This window comes from Ursus maritimus, unplaced genomic scaffold (genome assembly GCF_017311325.1).
Source record: "Ursus maritimus isolate PB19 unplaced genomic scaffold, ASM1731132v1 scaffold_14, whole genome shotgun sequence".
NCBI lineage: Eukaryota > Metazoa > Chordata > Mammalia > Carnivora > Ursidae > Ursus > Ursus maritimus.
In genome coordinates this window covers 43965704-43982905 of record NW_024423786.1, presented here as the reverse complement: position 1 = coordinate 43982905, position 17202 = coordinate 43965704, and the positions used below count along the sequence as shown (strand labels likewise).

The 17202-nt window shown below is 57.4% G+C and overlaps 1 protein-coding gene and 1 long non-coding RNA gene across 3 annotated transcripts in view; both read left to right on the top strand.

Moving 5' to 3' along the window:
- The window catches only part of KLHL26 (kelch like family member 26), a 27023-nt gene extending 10067 nt beyond the window's left edge, over positions 1-16956 (top strand). Inside the window, exons 1-3 of one of the 2 annotated variants that reach the window (XM_040629002.1) lie at positions 6693-6714; positions 11699-11881; positions 14091-16956. In XM_040629002.1, the coding sequence (XP_040484936.1) occupies positions 11700-11881; positions 14091-15672 (1764 nt within the window). In that variant the 5' untranslated portion in view covers positions 6693-6714; position 11699 and the 3' untranslated portion in view covers positions 15673-16956. Of the gene's footprint in view, positions 1-6692; positions 6715-11698; positions 11882-14090 lie in introns of those variants that run through there. The other variant, XM_040629001.1, reaches the window with a different exon arrangement.
- On the top strand, positions 3146-5051 carry LOC121102515. Its single transcript, XR_005834582.1, has 2 exons — positions 3146-3236; positions 4896-5051. It is a non-coding gene; the product is annotated as an uncharacterized LOC121102515 (long non-coding RNA).
- Positions 16957-17202: the final 246 nt, after the last annotated feature.

The window sequence follows — 17202 nt, the reverse complement described above, 5'->3', positions numbered from 1 at the left end:
CCCCAGTCCCTCGGGTAGAAAGCCTGTGCAGCTCAGGGAGAGGTGGCAGCTGGAGAAGTGGTAACTCCATGGTGTTTTTTTCAAAGGCTGATCTGGAATGTGGTGGACAGGAGCCCTGGATCAGAGGCTTCTGAGATTGAAGGCCCCCTTTGGTTATGAGTGCCAGAAACTCAATTCTCTGCCTTCAGTTAGAAAATAAAAGTTCATTGTTCACATTAAAAAAAAAAAAGGTTTAGGGACAGTTCTAGTTTTAGGTACATCGAGATAGATTCAGAGCTCAGATGATTCCCTTGGATTCTGTGACTCCTTTCTCTCAGCTCTGCCTTTCCTCCTGGCTGGGCGAGGTGATCCCACCTTGCTCCGCACTATCTTAGCAACCCCAGGGGGAATGTGAATCTCCATTCTGGTTACTCCAGCAAAAGTCCCAGGGAATGCTCTGATTGGATCACATGGGTCACACCCCCATCCTGTGGCCCGGGATCTAGGAGGCTCTAATTAGTCACGAGTCTCCCTTTTCAGCCCAGAGATGGGTCTCCTGATTCCTACTATTGGGGAATAAGAGGTTCCCTGAGGAAAGCAGGAGGCCCTTACCAGAAGAGGGGAGGGATATTGGCACCCCCTAAAATGGAGGTATTCATGACAGGCCCCTTCTGACGCTTGAATTTGTGCTGCTGTTGGAAGGGCCAGGCTGAGCCATCTCCATATCTGCCTCTGCCAGTGTCTGGCCTAGCACCTCTGGTCATGAGCATGTGCCATTTGGCAGAATGGTCTCCTTTGGGGCCTCAGCACCTGTCCTGCTGGGTGAGGTAGCTGGGCTGGACACTGAGATGCTGAAATTTGGTAGTTCTAGAATCTCACTGGGTTTTCGAGCGAGCGGTGCTTTGGGGCCACGTAGTCATGCACCTACTTGCCTGACCTGTAGAGTGAAGGGGTTTTGCTTATTCACGTGGCTCCATCTCCAAGCCCAGTGCAGGGGAGGTGATGTGGGGGGACGGGCTCTGACTGGGATCAGCCTTGTGTCAGTGGGTGGGAACAAAATAGGCATGGCCTCAGCCTGAGACTTGTCTGCTAGTCTGCCTCTGCTGCCCCTCACGTGGAGGCCCTGGCTGGGCTTTGAGGGGAAAAGGAGGCTGTGGAGAACACTGGCTGGGTCATGAGGGCAAGCATGGCCATAGAGGAGACCTTCTCCTTTCAGAATATTTGGAGGGTAATGTGGCAAATGTGCATGGAAGGGCTGGTGTGGACTTGGAAGTATGACATAAGAGGAAGGTTAGGTATGGGGTGCCTGGGTGGCACAGCGGTTAAGCGTCTGCCTTCGGCTCAGGGCGTGATCCCGGCGTTATGGGATTGAGCCCCACATCAGGCTCCTCCACTATGAGCCTGCTTTTTCCTCTCCCACTCCCACTGCTTGTGTCCTTCTCTCGCTGGCTGTCTCTATCTCTGTCAAATAAATAAATAAAATCTTAAAAAAAAAAAAAAGGAAGTTTAGGTGGGGGCAGGAGGAGTCAGCTCTTCACCATGGGGAGCAATATGGGCAAAGGGTGGAGGCCAGACATTCTAGAAAAAATCCTGCTCAGTGCATCCTGGATTGAGCCCAATCAAAGAATAACATACCCAGTCCCAGAACTTGGACCAGGAGGTTGCGTGGAGGGGATGAAGAGAGCAGATGTATGTAGTAGATATCTGCAGCAAGTAGAGGTAGGAGTCAGGCTCCAGCCAGCCAGTGCTGCCACTGGTAACCATCCACCAGCCACCTCACTGATCCATCTACCCACCTATCCGTCTGTCCGTCCGTCCATCCATCCATCCATCCATCCATCCACTCATCTACCCACTCAGCCATCCAGCCATCCAGTCAATGAGCAAGACTGAGCTCTGAACACATGGTGCCGGGTGCTGGAACACAGCGGGAGACAGAACCTGCCCTGCCCTCCCGGGTGAGGCTCCTATTGCAGCCTCAGAGAGATAGGCTGGAAACGGATGGTGTACCAGATGGAGCAATGATCAGGGAAGACAAATAGAGCCGGCCTGGGGTCACAGAGTCATAGGGGCCTGGGTGTGGCTCTCCCAGTGTGACCCGGCAGAGTGGGATTACGTCCCTCATAGTGGCTGAAGGATTAGTGGGATAGTCCACACCCTTGCCCTGCCAGCTCTGAGGAGCCATATCCTTCCTGCTGGCCAGCTCTACGTTCACTCACGGTTCAACGTCCTTTGAGAGTGGTCTCAGCCCAGCTTTGGTCTCCCCATCTGTAACACGGAAGTGATATGGGGCCTACCTATCTGAGGCTACAGGGACGCCGGTACCAGCCAGGGCCTTGGGTGGGTGCCTGACCTCTCTGTGCTTCAGTGTCCCCGTCTGTAAGATGATGATAATAGTGGTATCTCCCTTTCCATATTGCCCACGGGGAGGTGAGCTGGGAGCCGTGTCTGTACGCACCCTGGCCCACAGCCCTGCATGGAGTGGGTGCTCGTGCTCCAGGGCAGGGAGGCGCGGAGGTACTGTGAAGGCAGAGAGCTTGCTGCTGGTGAGGGAAGTAGGGTCCCGGTGTCCACTTTTCTTTCTAGGCTTGAGAAGTGGCCAGAGTGGGGCAGATTTGGGATTGGAGGAGTACTGCCACAGGGTCTTCTGTCCATTCCTGGTAGTTGGCCCGGTCCCCATGTGTCCTAGGCTTAGTCAGAGGCTGGGGTGATGGCACAGGGCCCAGGCAGGAGGTCACAGCCCAGCTTGAGGGACACTGGGCTGACAGTGGCCAATGAAGAATGAGGCTGTGGAGGGCCATGGGGGGCTGAGGCAGGAGAGTGATGGGCTTCGATGTTGGTGGCTTACCCAGGTGGGAGGGTGGGCAGTGTCTGCAGAGTTCTGGCTGTGACCCAGTGAATATCTGGGGAATGCAGGGATCCAGGGCCTGCCTGGAGTGGAGCCGGCACCTAGCGGGGCCACCCCAGGCCAGGCTCTGTGGACACGGAATCTTGGGCGGGCTTCTGGGTGGGCTCGCTGGGGTCTCATTGTGAAGCTTGTGCTGTGTGAGGGCAGACCCCAGCCACTACTCCCAGCCCTAAGGAATTTACTTCTTGGGACGCCTGGGTGGCTTAGTTGGCTAAGCATCTGACTCTTGCTTTCAGCTCAGGTCTTCATCTCAGGGTCATAAGTTCAAGTCCTGCGAAGCTTTACTTCTCTCACCATGCTGGATCCTGGGTCCTTGGTCCTTGGGAGGATTCGGGATGGTTCTCTCAAGGTGAATGTGGGTTCCAGAACCTCTGGCTGCCTGTCTCAATGACCTCTCCACCCTCAGCCTCCCTGGCTGTCACGTGGGGGCTCTCAGGAGTTGCCAGCCCCAGAAGCCTGCAGGTGGCATGGTTACTTCCTGCTGGGAACTCCCTGACACCCCCTCTCTTCTATCACCGTGTCACTACCTGGTGAGCCCAGACAGGCAGGAGCCAAGGACATACACGTAGGGAGATGGCTGTGATGGTGATGCCATGAAGAAGGTGGAGTGAGCAAGTGTGGCCTGGGGCTCCTTTGCAGGACTCTGGGAGGGCATCTCTACAGGCAACATGTTTCCAGGATGGACTCAGAGTGGGCTCTGGCCCTGTCCCCGCCTCCGGCTCTGGGAGGCAGGTTGGGTGGGAGGGGGCGGATGAGACTCTGCCCCTGTCCATTGGTGTGGTGTACTTGCCCTCCTGGCACAGGTCCACTCATGGGTGCACAGATATGCTTTGGCTCTGGGCATCCTGTCTTAAATTATCAAAGAAGATGTGGGAAAAAAACAGCATGATGACCGGGAGCGAGGAATAAACAACCACTGATGGCCTAGAGAGGGCCCAGGCTCGGTGGGGGACATGGGATCTAGGGGCCCTGGCTGGATTTCTTCTCTCCCTTTCTAGGTCTTTGGCTCCTTTCCTCTGGGTGTCTGTCTTCCTTTGTCTGGGTCTCAGTCCCTCGCTCTCTGAGTCTTTGTTCCCGCTGGATCTCTGTTAGTGCTTTGGTGTCCTGGCTTGCTGGGACACTGCAGTGAGGGCCTTCATCTGCTCCTGGGCTCCACGCTTGTCCTCCCAGAAGCCCTGGTCTTTTGTCTGCTCCCTTGGGAGCCCAGGGATCAAGCCCTTATCAGGAGGGATAGCCCCAGGAATGGGCCTGTTGCTGCCTGAGGGGTGAGGAGGGCGGGCCGGCCTCTGGCGAGCAGTCCCAAGAGAAAGCACACTGACGTGAGCATGGGGGCTGCTGGCCAGCCTGAGCATTTGAGGGCCCGTGCAAGGTGCCAGAACATGGTGACTCTATCCTTTGGGCTGGGAGCACAGTACCCGGAGCTGTGAAATATTGTGGTAACTATGGCAACAGTAGCTGGGGGTGTCTGCCTTTGTGGGGCATATGGGACTCTAGCTCAGATGCACTTTTACCCACGGAGCTGCGTGCCTAGGAGCCAGCGCTTTGGCCTTGGCAGTCAGCAGGTTGTGGTAGAACAAGAAGTAGAAGCCAGTGCTAGAGCTGCCTGTGACTGCAGGGGCTATGCTGGGCCTCAGTTTGCCTGTCTTGGAGGGGGATTCGTGAGGTTGCATGGGAAGAACCACGCCTGGCATGTGCTCAGTCAGTGGGCCTGCCTTGTTAAGAGTCAGAGGTGGATGGGAGGGAGAAGGCAGAGAAGTTTCCAGTATGGCTGGAGGACAGGGGGTAGGGGGAGGGTGTTGTGTGAAATAGGGCAGAGAGGTGGACCAGCTGGCCACCAGAGCTTCTCCGTCCCCCACCCGGCCTCTGGGTTCTGTCTCCTTCTCTGGGTCTCTATCCCCCTTTCTCTGGGTCTCTGTCTACTCACCCCCCTCTCCCCGGTCCGGTCTCCCTCCCCACTTCATTCTGGGTCTCTGTCCCCTCGCTGGGTCTCTGTCCGCTCTCTCTCCAGTGAAGTGCAGCATCTTCCCTGCTGATGCACCCGGGACCCTCGGGCGGAGTGGCCTGGAGCTCCCTGGTACGACATCGGCCGGGGTGTGAGCCAACCAGCTGTGCTGCGCTGCTGTGCTCCGTGGAGCCACATGGACAATAAAACCAAAATTGGCTTTGAAAGTGGAAGTGCTCTCCGTTTTGAGGGGAAGTGAGGGAATTTGCATGTCAGAACAGCATGTTAAAGGGGCAATACCGGCAGACTCTGTTCTGGCCCGAGCTTTGGGCTCCATGTGGGGGTGGGAAAGGATTTTACAAAACCCCAAAGAAATGTTTCCATGAAATTCTTTCTTGTTCTTGCCTTTCCTTTTTTTTTTTTTTTTTCGACATTCCAATGAAAAGAACTGTTCCGGGGCTTCAGATCTCTCCTGTAGGGTTGGGAAACCAACCATGGAGACCAGGGTCAGCAGCCAGATGAGGGCAGGAGTTGGGCAGCACCCACCCCACCAGGTGTCGCTTCCCGGGCAGCCCCCACCTCCACTGTGGGGCCCTGTCACTGTGGCATGGGGACCGCAGTTGGTGTGGTTCTGCACTTCCTGTGGCCTCCCCCGCTTGCCCTTCTTATCTTGGGCTGGGTCCCCCTAAAGCAGACCCTTGAACAAAGATTCTAGCCCATGGTGTATCTGGAGGTGACCTCATGAAGGACTGGTGTTGGGGGGAAGGAGCCCACATAGGGGGTGCCAGCCAGGAGCTGGAGACAATGTGGGCAAAGGGCTTGGACAGCTGAGGATCCCCCGGGGATTGTGGACGTCTTGGCCACAGGTGGTCTGCCTGGGGGTGTTTACCCTACTCAGTCTGACTTTATGTTAGCCCTGGTGTAGGGGAAACTCCAAGGGATGCAGTGGCTGTGTCCCCACGTCCAGACCAGGCCTGGGCCCGGCCAGGGATGCCTAATGACAGCGGTAGGGGATGCAGTGTGGGAGTAGGGGGTCAGGACAGCCTTGAGCCCAAGCCAGGCCTGAGGGGGCACGCGTAGCCCCTCAGAGGCCAGATCCAGGCCAAGGGTGCAGCTGGGGCGGCAGTAAGCGGCCTCCAGAGACGTCCTGACCCGGCTGCTGACGCATTGGCTCCGATGACTCAGTGCGGGTGACCGTGGCTCGGGTGGCCGTCTGGAGACTCGGACAGGCTCAGGGCTGCCGCCGCCGCCTTCCTGGGGGCCCATGGCCCCGCCGCGCCGGCCGCCCCCTGTCTGGGCTGGCCTGAGTAATGGGTCCTTCCCTTAGTCATCGGTCCCAGGCCTCAGCCCTCCCTCCTCCTGCCCACCTCCGCCCAGCCAAGCCTGTCTGTCCTGGGGACTCCAGCCCCTGCTGGCTTCTTCCCTCCTTCTCTGAGCTCCCCAGAGCTGTGAGGTGTGTGTGTGGGGTATTGATTGGGGCTTCAGGGACAGCTGTGCCATCTGTGAGATGAGAGAGGAAAAACAGCCTCGTAGGGTACCGTGAGCCTTGCCAGGGGCACGAGAAGAAGGGCCTGGGGGAGGACGAGGTGTGTACAGAAAGGGGCTGTTTCCTCCCCACTCAGTGCATCTCAGGCCTCATACCCTATAAGCAGCTATGCAGTGGGCTTGGTCGGGGGCTCTGGGCGAGGGCTGTCCTAACTCCTGCATAGGAGCATTTTCATGCTTGGAGTGCGCACGGCCTCTGCACTCAGCTGAAGGTCAGCCCTTTGTCAGAAGGTACAGTAATTCTTTATACCCCTTTGGAAGGTAGTTATCTGGCTTCTCATCTTTGGCCCCCAGAAACGGTATTTGGTGAATATCCTCCTGCATCCATCATCTTGCACATGTAAGTATATCTCAGATAAATCCCAGAGTAGACTTGCTCGATCAAGGATGTGAGACTTTAGAATTTTGCTAGGTCTGTTGAACTGCCTTCCTGGGGATTGTTACACTTCACACTCCCACTGGGAACCGAAGTGAGTGTCTACTGCCAGACAGCGAAAGCTTCTGCTCATATGAGGGGTGAAACCAGTCCCTTGCTGAGTGTACTTCTCTTATTGTGAGCCATGCTGACTCTTAGGTCTCTCCAGCCAGCTGTGCTTCTTTTCCTATGAACCATCAGCCCACATCCTTTGTGTACCTTCTGTGAGATTGCTGGTTTTGTATTGATTTTTTGGTGCTCTTTATATATGGAGGACCATAGTAGACATATGTCCAGGAACCAACCAGCTCCAGGATGAAGTTGCCCCTGGTGTGAAATCTTTCTTCTGGAGGAAGCATGCATGTGCATGCCAATCCCTGGAGCTTAGAGGAAGCACATGAAGTCATCAATCAGAAACTTCTAAGAAGAAAATGAAGCCAGCTGAAGCAAAATGGCAAAGGCTGGGGTGGGGGAGGGGGCACACACGTACAAAATCTGTGAGGCAAGGTGTCCACAGAGAGGCACCTGCTGTGTGCCAGTGCTCTGTGGGTGGTTCCAAGCTTCAAGGTTCTAAGCACTTGGCTTCAGGGGCATGTGGGTGGCTTGTATGGGTGGTGGCAGGATGCGGCCCCTCACTGGGCCATGCCACCTCCTCAGCCCAAAGGGAAGCCGTGGGAAGTAGCTGCAGCCCCTCATTCACCAGGAGTTGTTGGGGACGAGGGGGAGCCTCATGGCAGCCCTATGACATCCATGCTTCTGCCTGCCCCATTTGACACCCAAGAAAGTGAAGACCCAGGGGACCAGGGTATGTGTTGAAGTCACAGAGCTGATGGATGACAGAGCAGGGGTCAGAATCCTGCCCTCTACCTCTCACACCAGTAGCCCATGGGGTAAGGGCCGTGGTGTGGCCCTGGCAGGCTTCCTAGAGGAGCGTGTCTCACTCACTGAGCTGCATCTCCCCACCTTTGGGTCCTAGACCAACCTTGAGACACTCTGCTTAGGTCCAAGCTCTGAATGTGTGTAAGGGATCCTCGTGTTGATGCTGTCTATGTGTTACCTTCTTACGCCCCATAGCCTCTGCAGTGCGGAGTGGGGTCTGTGGAGAGTGGCACTGCCATCCCCAGGCTGCCCACACCTGCCGAGTCTGAGTCTGGGTCTTGACGTGGTCCCTGGTTATTCACACGCATGGTGAAATTTGAGATGCACCTTTTTTCCACTCCCTGGCCCTGGGAGGGAGGGCCCGAGGGGTCATATCAGCTGTCCCTGGCCTCCAGGCCACTGTGCTCCACAGAGAGGTCGAGTGCCTGGCCCCAGGCAGGAGGGGCCTGTGGTGTGATGGAAGGTGGTTGCCTGTGCTGTCTGGGTGCAGGCCAGGCCCCAGGTGGGGCTGAGGGAGAGGGTGGGCTTCTCAGGGCAGCGTTTTGTGGAAGCCAGGCCTTTGGGACCAACACCCAGGATGCAGCTAAGCCCTCTGCTCCAAGGGAGAGGCTGAGTGTCACTGTCTAACTGTGGAGGTGGCAGGGCTGGGGACACCCGAACTTTCTGGCCTCTGCACATTTCTGCTCCAGGCTCCTCTCCCCTCCCCAGCTGTGGGACACTCAGCTGCAACGTGAAGCCGGTTCTGGATGATTTGACCACTCTGGGTCTCCATTCCCCAGACTGTGCACCAGTGAAGGCAAGGCCTCTCCATCTTGTTCACTCTGTGTGTTCCCACCCATGGGAAAGGGGCAAGGGGCTGACAATGCCAGTGAGGTGAGAGGAGGACGGGGGGAGGGGGCTCAGACCTGAGCCTTGGAGGCTTAGAGGCTCATGTGGCATGCGGCCTTATCTCAGGCAGTCTGGATGCCTGTTGGGGTGTTGGTGAGAGGACACAGTGGGAGCCTGTCTGGAGATGTCCCGGTGGGGGCTGTACACTGGAGGGCAGCCCAGACCAGAAGATGGGCACACTCTGAAGACTGAGGGTCCGTGAACCAGTGACATTCTTGTTGTGATCCACAGAACTTGGGGTGCATTGTGGGAAACTGGAGGAGCAGAGGCTTGAACTCCCAGCAGTGGCCTGGTCAGGCATGATGGGCTGCATGTGGGAGGGGAACGGGGGCATGCGAGGTGGGCATCCCCTTCACCTGGCAGGGAGAGGCGACCAGACCCAACTAGAGACTTGGAGTCTTTCTGGGCCTCTGTGGCCTTCAGGAAGGCTGCTTGGCAAATCTCCCAGGCAAACCCAGGCTCTGGCCACTGGCACCACCAGTGTCCCAGCATTACCAGCCCAGGGGAGCACGGTGCTGAGGTCTGAAACATGCGCTACAGCCTCTCAGGGGTGGGAGGTCTGCCAAGTGCAGACCATGTCTCCCCTGCCATGTCCTGTGTCCCCTCTGCCATGGCCCATGCCCCCCCCCCAGGGTCCAGGCCCTACAGCTCCTCTGTCCCTTGGTTGGTTTGCCCCCCTTTCCTGAGGCTCTTGTGGAGGGGCCACTGAGGCTGGTGGCCTGTGCAGGTCAGGGACCTCCAGTTGGCAGCAGCTGCATTGATTGAACGCCGACAGTGTGTCCTGTGCTTGGCATCAGCTCTTTTATCCCCAGTATTGTTTTGGGAGCTGCTGGACAGTGAGGGCTGAGGAGCCTTCTTTCTCCTGCTTTCTTGGAAAGACCAGTGCCCACATTCCTGGCCTTCATTTGTGGGCAGGCGTCCGTCCCAGGAATGGGAAAGCAAGTTCCAGAGAGCTGGAGGCTGTGGGGAGAGAGCAGAGTACTTGGCCTTGGCCTGGGGTGGGTGAGGCATGGGCTGGGAGAGTCCTGGTGGGGGTTCTTGACCCCACAGTGGCCTGACCCTAGAGGTGATGGCATTGTTCCCTCCTGTCGTGTTCGGGGAGGGGGTGTGAAGTGATGCATTAGGGGCTCCTAAACCATTCATTCTTTAATATATTCAACAAGTTTTCCAAGATGAAACAGCAAAGGGGACAGTGGTGCTGGAGGGGAGGGGGTGTGGGGGTGAGCGGGGCAAGGGGGAATGGACCACAGAAATTCTCATATACTGTGAGGGTGCTGGTGATCATGGCAAGGTTTTATGCAGGACCTGAGAAAGCTCAGATATCCTTTTGTTTAGTCTTATTTATTTTAATTTGATGTGAAATTCACATAACATCAAATCTACCATTTTAAAGTGAACAATTCAGTGGCATTTGGTGCATTTGCAGTGTTGTGCAAACATCACCTCTACCTAGTTCTATCTATTTCCCTCACCCCCAAATGAGACCCTGTGCCCATTAGCTGTCACTCCCCACGCCCCTCCCCCAGCCTGGCAACCACGAATCTGCTTTCTGTCTCTATGGATTTGCTTGTTCGGGATGTTTCATAGAAAAGGAATCATACAATTTATGACCTCGCGTGACTGGCTTCTTTCACTCAGTGGGATGCTTTGGAGGTTCATTCACATTGTAGCATGAATCAGCTTCATTCCTTTTTATGACTGAGTACTATTCCATTGTGTGGATGACCGCACTGTGTTTATCCTTGTACCCTTTGGTGGACATTTGGGTTGTTTCCACCTCTTTTCTTTTTTTTTTTTAAACTTCATTGTTTGTTCTAAGACAGCCTTTGCCTCCTGAACGCTATTTTGAGGTGCAGCAGTCTCTGTTTAACTTGCTCCATCCCCCCCATTGAACTACCCCCATAGGAAAACCCATCCTCTTAGGGTAGATAGTCTTGGTTTTGTGGCTTCCCCACAATTTGCTATGCCCCACCCCCTGCCCACTTCATTGGCCATGACAGACAGGGAGATCCCACCCACTCCATCACATCCTGGGCCTGGGTTCAAATCCTGCTCTGTTGTCTTATAGCTCTGGGACTATGGACACTACTTATTGTGTCCCTATCCCTGGAAAGTAGGACCAGTGGGCCTTTCCCCTCCACTGGGCAGTCACCAAGTAGACCCCAGAGCCAGAGTCTTTGGCAAATGAATTTGTGGTCATGTGGCTGCCCTCCCCTGGGGTGTTGAGCACAGGAGCTCACTGGGCCGGTGTCAGAGTAGCTAGGCCTCCAAGGAGGTTGGCCTCTCCTGGCCTGTGACACCCCTGACTCTGGGGACCAGAGCTGCCTGGAAGTCGTAGGTTCCCCCTCCATGCCCGCACTGGGGCTCTGCGCCAGCACCTTAATCCCACGGCCACCCTCAGTGGGGACAAAAGAGGGCTTTGCCCTCTGGGGTGGCTTGATAGGGCATGGGGGACAGTCATGTGACATGGAGAGTTGGTCTGTCCACACTATGGAATATTAGTCAGCCACAAAAAGGAGTGAAGCATTGATTCGTGCTACAGCATGGACGAACCGCACAGACGTGCTGAGCGAGAGAAGGCCGACACTCAAGGCCACACAGCGCATGATTCCGTTTACGTGACGTGTCCAGAGGAAGCAAATCCAGAGACAGAAAACAGATTGGCAGTTGCCAGGGGCTGGAGGAGGGGTTGAGGAGGGACTGCTGATGGGGTGGGGTCTTATTTTGGGGGGATGAAGATGTTCCAGAACTAGCTAGAGGTGATGGTTGCACAACGTTGTGTGTGTACTAAATGTCACTGAATTGTTCGCCTTAAAACGGTGAAGTTGATGTTATGTGAATCTTAGCTCAATTAAAAACCAAAATGGGCGTTAGAGCTTCCTCAGGTCCTAGGAGAAACCCTGCCCCTTTCACAGTGGCAAATGAAAGCCGGAGAGGCAGTGTCCTTCGCTAAGGCCAGTTGCCAGGCAGGTGGTCGATGTGATGGGGACCCAGGTTTTGTTTCTGCTCCAGGGCTCGTTCTGGGGATTTTGCCTGTGCCTGGGACAGCTTCAGAGCCCAGGTGAGCGAGCCCAGTGTCCTGGGCAGAGACTAGACAGACCTGAGGCCTCTGAGCTCAGCCCTGACCTCTGCTCTCCTGCAGCATGGCTGACAAAAATGGAGCTCTCAAGTGCACCTTCTCGGCGCCCGGCCATAGCACCAGCCTCCTGCAGGGCCTTGCTGCCCTCCGTGCCCAGGGCCAGCTGCTGGACGTTGTACTCACCATCAACAGAGAGACCTTCCATGCACACAAGGTGGTCCTGGCTGCCTGCAGCGACTACTTCAGGTGAGCACAGGTCTCGGGGGACAGGCCAAAGAGGGCCCACCCAGCTAAGAGGGAGTGAGCTCAGCGCCAGCCAGCCAGCTAGCCCAGCCAGGATGGCTCTGAGGGAAAGTGGCTGGTGTTGGCCACTCCTTCGGTAAACCTGGAGCTTTTTCTAGGTTTGTAACTTTCTCCAACTTTTGGGGGACATTGTGCAGGCAAGCAAAACATGCCTGGGGGATAGAGGTGGCCCATGGGCACCCAATTAGCAGCTTCTGCCCTGGGGGAGAGGCAGGGCTTGGCCTTGTTTTCATTCTGTCTTTATTTGACACCTGTGTGTACTGGCACTGTGCTTGGCCTTGGGGTCCAGCAGAGATAAGACAGACACAAGTCTCCTCCCCCATAGGTTCCTGTACTTAGGCTGAGGAATAGGAGGGATGCCCAGATGGGGCTCCCCACACGTCCCAGGCTGTGTCTTAGTCCTCTCATGACAGGTGAGGACTTCCTGGGTATACTGGTCAGTCTGCTGCGAGAGCCCTTTCCTACATTCCCCTTCCCTGGGCTGGGCTGTGTCGGGGAGTGAGGGCCCCTTGGAGCAGGTCTAGGGGCGTTCTCACCAGCTGGGGGCTGTCATGGGCTGAGGACAGTCTTCCTCGTTTCCTCAGTGACCAGCTGGCCAGTTCCTCCTGCCAGGCTGTGACCCTGCCAGAGAGAGCTGGGGTGCTGTCCTGGGGGTGGTTCTCTGGCCCCACTTTGCCAGTGGTAGCCGGAGTGCCCCTGCAGACTGCCTTGCAGAGCCCCAGCTTAGGTGTGTTCCGAGGGCTGCATGGTCCTCGAGGCTAGGGTGGCAAGGCTGGGATGGCTTGCCCGGTGCGCCCCCCAGCTGCCCGCCCCCCAGGCTCAACAAGGCTGTTCTGGGGAGCCAGAGCAGCCAAGCCATCTGGGGCGCCGTTTCTATTTTTATTCTGGATTTGGGGACGGGTGGGCCGGCCCAGCCAGAAATGCCCTTTAAAGGCTCCTCTGCGCTGGCACTGCAGCCAGCGAGGCCTTAAAAGGCAAAGCTCCCTCCCGTCGCCGTGGCTGCCTCTGCCTTCGATGAGCTGATGGGACTCATGGGGACAAGAAGGGGCAGGGTCCGGGGGGCTGCCCGAGCTCTGCTCCTGGAAGGCTTCATGGTGCTGCACAGAGTCTTGGGCAGTTGTGAGTTCTTGGCCCTGCAGCAGCACGAAGCTCAGCTGTCCCCACTCTGGGACCTGAGCCCAGGCCACACTGGGTGTGTGACTAGGGGACAGGCATCTGTTGGATGAAGGGATGAGGGAAGTTCCTTCTCCTTGGTCAGCCGTCACACTGTGTGCTTGCCCCATGAGAGGAACCTCTCATGAACTCCCAGAGGGTGCTGGGGTTCTTGCCCCTCTTCCGATGGGGTCTCCCCAAGGGCCGTGGGGTGGTGTGACCCAGGTCCTGTTTCTCTTACTGGTGCTCACATTAGCGCCACTTCCCAGAGCAGGACAGAAAGGCTGACGGCTAGTGTCACTCACTGGGGGTGGGGGGTGTCTCACAGTGGACTAGGGTCCCTGTGGGCCAAATGGTGGGTTTTCCTGACTGTCTGGACCTCTCTCTGGAGATGACAGTGACCTTGGTGGGGCTTCCTAGTGGGTACTCTGATCTGGGGACCCTCACCCCCTCCCCATCCCTGTGTGACAAGACTAAGACTCGGGCTCGGGAAGATGGAGCCACCTGCCCATGTGTGCCTGCTGATGAGGGGCTGGGCTCTGAGAACCATGGTGCACGGGGTTCTTGGGGTCCCCACCTTGTCTCCTGAGCCTGCCGTGTGTGTGGTCTTATAGGGCTGGGTGCCAAGGTGGGGCTGGCACTTGTCTCATGGCCAAAATCAACGTTTGGCTTTTTCCTGCCCACCTGTACCTGCCCCGCCATGAGTGGGCCCTCGGCCTCCTCCCTCTGAGCCAGGTCGGTCCCAGTGCTCCACACCTCTGTGTAGGCTGGACGTGGCCCCACGCAGAGGGGCAGAGTGGGGAGCTGCTGTTTGTAGGAAGACGCATGGCTTGGTGGATTAAAAATCTTTTTTTTTTTTAACATGTCTTTTAATGAGCATCTGGCCCCTTTCCCTAGTTGGCTGTGCCCTGCTCATGGTGTCCAGGGGCCAGGCTATTCCTGGGTGGCCGTGAGGCCCCTTGGCAGCCCTGAGCCCACATGCTGTGTTTCTGAACTTCAGGGCCATGTTCACGGGTGGCATGAGGGAGGCGAGCCAGGATGTCATCGAGCTGAAGGGCGTGTCTGCCCGCGGCCTGCGGCACATCATCGACTTTGCCTATAGTGCCGAGGTGACGCTGGACCTGGACTGCGTGCAGGACGTGCTAGGTGCGGCTGTGTTCCTGCAGATGCTTCCCGTGGTGGAGCTGTGCGAGGAGTTCCTTAAGGCCGCCATGAGTGTGGAGACCTGCCTGAACATCGGCCACATGGCCACCACCTTCAGCCTGGCCTCACTCAAGGAGTCCGTGGATGCCTTCACCTTCCAGCACTTCCTGCAGATCGCGGAGGAGGAGGACTTCCTACACCTGCCGCTGGAGCGCCTCGTCTTCTTCCTGCAGAGCAACCGGCTGCAGAGCTGCGCCGAGATTGACCTGTTCCGCGCGGCTGTCCGCTGGCTGCAGCACGACCCGGCCCGCCGGCCGCGTGCCAGCCACGTGCTCTGCCACATCCGCTTCCCGCTCATGCGGTCCTCAGACCTGGTGGACAGCGTGCAGACGCTGGACATCATGGTGGAGGACGTGCTGTGCCGGCAGTACCTGCTGGAGGCCTTCAACTACCAGGTGCTGCCCTTTCGGCAGCACGAGATGCAGTCCCCGCGCACGGTCGTGCGCTCCGACGTGCCCTCTCTGGTCGCCTTCGGTGGCACGCCCTACACCGACAGCGACCGCTCTGTCAGCAGTAAGGTGTACCAGCTGCCCGAGCCGGGTGCCCGCCACTTCCGGGAGCTCACGGAGATGGAGGTGGGCTGCAGCCACACATGCGTGGCCGTCCTGGACAACTTCGTGTACGTGGCCGGGGGCCAGCACCTGCAGTACCGCAGCGGCGAGGGTGCGGTGGACGCCTGCTACCGCTACGACCCGCACCTGAACCGCTGGCTGCGCCTGCAGGCCATGCAGGAGAGCCGCATCCAGTTCCAGCTGAATGTGCTGTGCGGCATGGTGTACGCCACGGGCGGCCGCAACCGGGCCGGCAGCCTGGCCTCGGTCGAGAGGTACTGCCCGCGGCGCAACGAGTGGGGCTACGCCTGCTCCCTGAAGCGCCGCACCTGGGGCCACGCGGGCGCCTCGGCGGGGGGCCGCCTCTACATTTCCGGCGGCTACGGCATCTCCGTGGAGGACAAGAAGGCGCTGCACTGCTACGACCCTGCCGCCGACCAGTGGGAGTTCAAGGCACCCATGAGTGAGCCCCGTGTGCTTCATGCCATGGTGGGTGCCGGCGGCCGCATCTATGCCCTTGGCGGCCGCATGGACCACGTGGACCGCTGCTTTGACGTGCTGGCGGTGGAGTACTACGTGCCCGAGACAGACCAGTGGACCAGTGTGAGCCCCATGCGGGCCGGCCAGTCGGAGGCTGGCTGCTGCCTGCTGGATAGGAAGATCTATATCGTGGGGGGCTACAACTGGCGCCTCAACAACGTGACGGGCATCGTGCAGGTATACAACACGGAGACAGACGAGTGGGAGCGTGACCTGCACTTCCCAGAGTCCTTTGCAGGCATTGCCTGTGCCCCTGTCCTGCTGCCCCGGTCAGGGACCAGGAGGTAGCTCCTGGGACCCCTGGGACCTGGCCCAGCCTCATGCTGTCTGTGCGAGGGGTTTGGTGAGCTCACGCTGGGGCCGAGAACCACAGAACCACCCCTGGCCCGTGGGCTGACGTCTTGGGGCCTGCTGTGTTGGTAAGGCCCCCTCCTGGGGTCCCTCATCCGTCCCGGAGCAGATCCTGGCTTTGTGCCCACCGAGGGAGCCCGCCAGCGATGAGGCTGGTGCGTCATGGCAGCAGCCTCACACCCGAGGTTTCCTCACCTGCCCCACATCCCCGCTCACGGAGGGGATCGGGGTCTCCTTTGAGGTGTGGTTGTGTGGCTTTGTCCCACTTCTCTCCTCCCCCAGCTCGGCAGCCTCAGACATTCCAATGCGAGCTCTTTGACATCGACCCCCAAATCCACGGTTTGTGCCCTGCCCCCCCAAGTTTCTTGCACCATCTATTTTTTAAAATAAACAGCACCCCTAAACTCTCTAACATGTGGACCTCCGGAGCTGGTGAGGTGGCAGGGGGGCACCCAGCTCAGGGCTGACCTCAAGGGTGGGCATGGTTCTGCCTCTAATAAGCCCAGGCTGCTGGGGTGGAAGGGTGGCCTTGGAGGAGAGTCTCGCACTTGTCTCCATGCCTGTTCTCGGTCCCAAAACCTTCGGTGTGTGCGGTTGTCCACTTTCAGAAGGAAAAAACACAGCCAGCTCTCGGAGACAGTCCTCACGGTTGGCCAGCCTTCCATTTGGTGCCGGGCTTCTTGTGGGGCCTTGATGAGGAGTGGGCTGAGCTGCCCCCGTTCCCGTCCTCACCCCCTGGTTCAAGGGGGACACCTGCTTTAGGACTCATAGTGTGTCTGCATTCCTACAAGTCTCATGATTTTTATTTCTCTCCCTTTCTCCCACCCTCCACTCCTGCCTTGTCCTGTGTTCAGGTTGTCAGGCCACCAGGCCTGGGCCCCCTCAGCAAGGGAAGTCAGGCGGGTGGTGCACCCTCTTCCCTTCAAGGGCTTTGTGGCACCTCTGGCCACATTTGTTTTGGTGTCAAACCTCTAAAGCTGTTTATTATTATTCGTATTATTATTTTTGTTCTGTTTTGGTTTTTTTAAGACACCGGCATTGCTGTCTTATAAATGGGATTTGTACCCTCGGGGCAACTTAAAGTCTCTTCTGCTGCTAATGGACGATTGATGTTGTGTCTCTGTGACCCACTCACCGTGTAAAGAATTAACCTCATATCTTAGCAGATGTCGTCTCCTAATATTTTCCTTCATTTAATAAAAATGTTATGGTGAAAAGATGGAGCAGGCCCAGCGCCGAGCTTGTGGGGCCTGATGGGTCACAGATTCCTCATGTCATCTATGTGGTTAGGGGCTCCCTTCCCCTCTTTTGCCCTTTTCTAGCATTGCAGAGGAGCTGGAAGGGGGGCTGGCCTTTGGCTCAGGGGTGCGGGGCAGAGAGAAGTGTGGCCAGAACTTCCACCAGGTGCCTGGAAGATAGGGCAGACCTGCCTCGGCTGGGTGGCCTTTGGAGAGACTCTCTCCAGGT